Source organism: Zingiber officinale, unplaced genomic scaffold, assembly GCF_018446385.1.
Source record: "Zingiber officinale cultivar Zhangliang unplaced genomic scaffold, Zo_v1.1 ctg138, whole genome shotgun sequence".
Taxonomy (NCBI): Eukaryota; Viridiplantae; Streptophyta; class Magnoliopsida; order Zingiberales; family Zingiberaceae; genus Zingiber; species Zingiber officinale.
The window spans coordinates 60,123-64,798 of NW_024589834.1; the positions used below are offsets into that span (position 1 = coordinate 60,123).

Below are 4,676 nucleotides of genomic sequence, written 5' to 3' on the forward strand. Positions count from 1 at the left end.
ATCCAACATTCCACTTGGTCCCTTTGATTTAGATTGTCTCTAGATTGTGAGTCGTTGTTGTTCCAGGCCTTTGTGTCATTATTATGTTCCGGCCTTCGCGTCGATCTGGCTTGTGCACTGTGTTCCAACCTATGCACTGATCCCACCCGTGTGTCGCGTTTCGGCATTCGTGCTGCTATTGTATCCCAACCTACATGTTGATATTATATCTCGGTCTGTGTGTTGATATCATATTCCGGCTTGCGTGCCGATGTCATATCTCGACCTGCGTGTCGATGTCATACTCGGCCTGCGAGCCGATGTCATAGCTCGATCTGTGTGTCATCTTCCAGTCAAATCCAGGTCGTGCTCGGCTAGGCGTCGTTAGATCCAGCTCTTCATCCTGCTCAGAGCCATCTACTCTTCTGGATCACAACAACTCGAGTAGTGTCCCATTCGAGGACGCCTCCATGGGATAGGGTATGTTCCCGTACTCACTCTTTATTTATTTTATTATTCTAGTATTAGTCAATTATTTATATATTCGTTGTATCTGGCTTGAGTATCGGGATACCAAGGACCGGGGCGACCCGGTCGCTGGCTACAAGTAGCGTTGACTAGAAGACTTCTGAAGACTTAGTCAACATATAAACCATCTCGGCATACCCCCCCCCCTCCGGGACGTCGTAATTCGATTAATATTCCATCTACCTCATCTGACGGTCCATCTGATTCAATTTCTGACAAGATCATTTGAGATATGATCTAACTCGTTCGATCAACAAAGACATATAGGGACAGATGAAATATATTTCAGAAAAATATCCAAACTCCGAAAACAATCACTTGCTCAAGCTTTTTCTTCATTTGCTCAAGACGATCCTCTCTTTTATAGATAAAGTTTTCTTACTCATCAAGAACCCGTTACTTGAGCCATAAGCAAAGATGACTTGGTGCCCAAGTCTTCTTGCGCATCAAGTCTTGTTCACCTTGCTCGCCAAGTTTTCTTGGGCAACAAGTTTGTTCATTTTCTTGAATGACAAGTCTTGAGCGAAGACTTGAGCCTCAAGTCTTCCAATTACTTGCGCAACGAGTGTAGTTTCCGCGAATACTTGCGCAACGAGTTACAATATATTTTGAACACGTGTGCTCTAGCATCGAAAGAGAGATGTGTCAGGGGGAGTTTGGCGCTTTCCTAAGAATAGAAATGGATATGAACATGGATATCACTCTTAAAAGCAATGTTTGATTAGTTGTATATTTTCTATCGAAATAAATAAAAAATTTCTTTTTTACCCTTAAAGGAAAATAAGAGAAAAAATTAGATGTGAGAGAAAGATGAATGTGAGAGAAAAATATGATGAAAGAGAATGATGAGAGAGAGAAAGTGTGATAAGAAAGAATGAAGAGAGAGAAAGTGTGATGAGAGAAAATGAGAAAAGAGATCTCTAGAGTGTGATAGGAGAGAGCATGATGAGAGAAGATGAGAGAGAAAATATGATGTGAGAGAAAGTATGATGAGAGATGATGGAGAGAGATAAAATGTGATGAGAAAAAATGAGGAGAGAGTGTGTGATGAGAGAGATTGAGGAGAGAGAAAGTATGATGCGAGAGAAAGTGTGATGAGAAAAAAAAGAGAACAATGAGTGTGATGAGAGAGATTGAGGAGAGAGAAGGTGTGTTGAGGGGAAAAAAAAGGAGGAAGTGTGACAAGTGAGATTGAGGAGAGAGAAAGTGTGATAAGAGCGAAAGTATGATAAGAAAAAAAGAGAAAAGAGAGTGTGATAGGAGAGATTGAGGAGGGAGAAAGTATGATGAGAGAGAAAGTATGATGAAAAAAAAAAAAAGGAAGAGAGTGCGATGGAAGAGATTGAGGAAAGAAAAAGTATGATGATAAATAAAGTATAATGAGAAAAAAGAGAAAAGAAAGTGTAATAGGAGATATTAATGAGAGAGAAAGTGTGTGATAAAATGATGAGAGAGAACAAGGAGAGAGAAGTGATATGAAAGAAAAAATAAATAATTATATTTTGATATTTGATATTACGGGAGAAAATTTTAGTTTTAGGTCAAGGATATTTGTGGAATAAGGGAATATTTTGATTGATGAAAATAGGATAATGACTCATTGAAGGGGAGGTACATGGGAATAAGTTATTACCCAATTTCAAGGATTCATTCCCTTATTTGTATTCCTATTTTTATAATTCAAACATGATTCTTATTCTCATTCTCCACTCCTATTCCCCTAAACTAAACAGCCCCTCATATTTTCGACCGACTTTCGTAGATACATCGTGCCCCGATCGAGTTTTACAAGCAATTGAGTTAAAAAAAATACTTGGACTAGTACAACTCGGACCTAGATTCTCACCCCTTTACTTTGAATTAGCCGAAAAATCTTTCCATGTGGATGTGGGACTAAAACCCACATGTCACATTTCCATTCAAAATTTCCAACCATTATAATAATAATGGTAAATTGTAACCAATTTGGATAGTTAAGTTGTTTCAAATGTGATAATGTATACCTTTGATATTCGTAAAATAAATGATCTTTGATTTATAATGTTAATAAAGTGTCTTTTTTTTTCTTTTTCTTTACCTTAAAAAATGATTATCCTTATTAAATGCAATATTAATAAAGTGCATTTTTTAAATGAGATATTGACTATAAAATAAAAGTAATTTTTTAAAATGAAATGAAAAACAAAATAAAAAAATTACTTTATAAAATCTTAAATTCGAAACTCCATACTACCATAAAAAAATACATTTTAATAAATATCCCTTAATTAATTAATTATTGAATCCAAATATACTTTTTAAATAATATATCCCTTTAAAAAATTCCCTTCATTACCACTTTAAAAGTCTATAAGCTTTTTATTAATCGTACCATTCTACTATAAAAAAAATACATTTTAATAAATATCCCTTAATTAATTAATTGTTGAATCAAAATATACTTTTCCAATAAATATCCCTTTAAAAAGCAATCCTTCGTTACCTAGTCTATAAGATCTTTTTAATCGTTCATCAGAATTAAGATGAATTAATGATAAATTTTTTATTAAACATCCTATTTTTTTTTAAGTTAAATCTTTATTTCTATCATAACAAAAGATAATTAATTGAGAAATTTAAATATATACATTTCAATATGCTAAAAATGAATTAATCAAAGTAAACAAAATTAGTATTAAGGTATCCAAATTTAGCAGGTGACTACTACTCTATCCCACGCTGGAACTATCTCTGACAGTGTCTTTAGAAACGTTGACCGGATTCGCTCACTGTTGATATTCATCGAAACCCTTTTTAAATGCTCCAAGGGTTCATTAATCCTCGACGATGAATTCTCCCACTCGCTCAAATCCTCATCACGCGATGGCTAAAATTGAGAAATTATAGGAAGAGATGATCAGTGAAGCCAAAGAAAGAAACCATTAATAATGCTCCTTAAAAATCAATCAGTATCTCAAGCTCAAACCTTTTTATACTCAGTTAAAATGAGCGACTGCAAATTCGGTGTGCATCGAAGAAGATCAAATACGATGTCCAAGCTGAATTGTTCTGCGACATATATTTTGATCTTCAACTCGATCAATTTGTGAAAGATGGGAAACCCTTGGACGACGGCTTTATATTTTCCCTAAAACAAGCAAAAATATATATATATGATCAGTATCATAAGATCTGCATTAATTAATAGTTCTAAATACTTAGGAGGAGAAGACCATAAATTAACATACTAGGAATATAGGAGTCAAGCCTAAAAGGCGTTTATTTGACACCCTTATAGCTACCGTAGTCACATTGCATATCGTCTGAGCAAATGTTCCAAAGCGCCAAAGTCTGTATAATCGAACGGAGGTCAAAGAAGGGGCTTCCACATGCAAGTGCATTAGATTGGCGTCGGCCTTTAGCCTTAGATATTCAAGTTTCTCACAATTGATTTGAAGTTTCGACGGAACAGGAATCAGAGTCAATCGGAGAAGACTTGGAACTTCTATTTGAATGGATTCGTGCCGAGCCTGGGGATAATCTGCTTTTAATTGTAGTTCTTTCAAAATAGGACAGGCGGAGAGCAGATTCGCTAAGATCTCATTACTGATTGTATTTTTGCCGAGTGAGAGGGAAAGCGTATTGAGATTGCTCAATCTGAATTTGCAAAACTTAAATAATGTGAGATTCGTAAAGCCGACGACTTGCATATTCAGTGAGGCGAGCGATGGCCAATCGAACAGAAGGTCGAGCAAACTATCGCTGCAATACTCGAAGGAGAACTTGCGGAGAGTCACGTGTCGGGCATCGTGGGATTTGACATATTCGATCAATTTATAGACGGGATGGCCACGATTTATTCTGCGTTCAGCTATGATCCTGCCGCCGACGATAATTCCATGATCATGAATATTGCTGAGTCCAGAGAGGTGAAGACGAGAAACAGAGTCGCCGCCGCGGGAAACGAAGAAGTGCTTCTTGACGATGGGTTGTAGCTCGAAGTAAGAGAAGTTGATGACGGGGACGGAAGTCCAGACGTGACGCCATCTGCGGGAGAGAACGGAGGTGCGGATGGAGTCGAGGGTGGGGAGGAAGGAGAGGATGTGGCTGAGAAGCTCGTCCGGGAGATTACTCAGGTAGTCGTCTTCCGACTGCACGTCCTGGCGGCGGCGGCGGCGGCGGCTATCCAT

General features: G+C 37.3%; 1 protein-coding gene across 1 annotated transcript; it reads right to left on the reverse strand.

The window, feature by feature from the left end:
- Positions 1-3,196: 3,196 nt before the first annotated feature.
- Positions 3,197-4,676, reverse strand: LOC122036323 (F-box/LRR-repeat protein 25-like). Its single transcript, XM_042595617.1, has 3 exons — positions 3,735-4,676; positions 3,473-3,634; positions 3,197-3,373 (listed from the first exon to the last, which is right to left on the reverse strand). The coding sequence occupies exons 1-3, from the start codon at positions 4,674-4,676 to the stop codon at positions 3,197-3,199; spliced, it is 1,281 nt and encodes a 426-aa protein (XP_042451551.1).

Coding starts and splice junctions, on each gene's coding strand:
- LOC122036323 (XM_042595617.1), bottom strand. CDS start 4,676: ATGGATAGCCGCCGCCGCCGCCGCCGCCAGGACGTGCAGTCGGAAGAC. Junction 3,635..3,734: donor GCTTGACTCCTATATTCCTA/GTATGTTAATTT, acceptor TGCTTGTTTTAG/GGAAAATATAAAGCCGTCGT. Junction 3,374..3,472: donor TTTTAACTGAGTATAAAAAG/GTTTGAGCTTGA, acceptor TCTCAATTTTAG/CCATCGCGTGATGAGGATTT.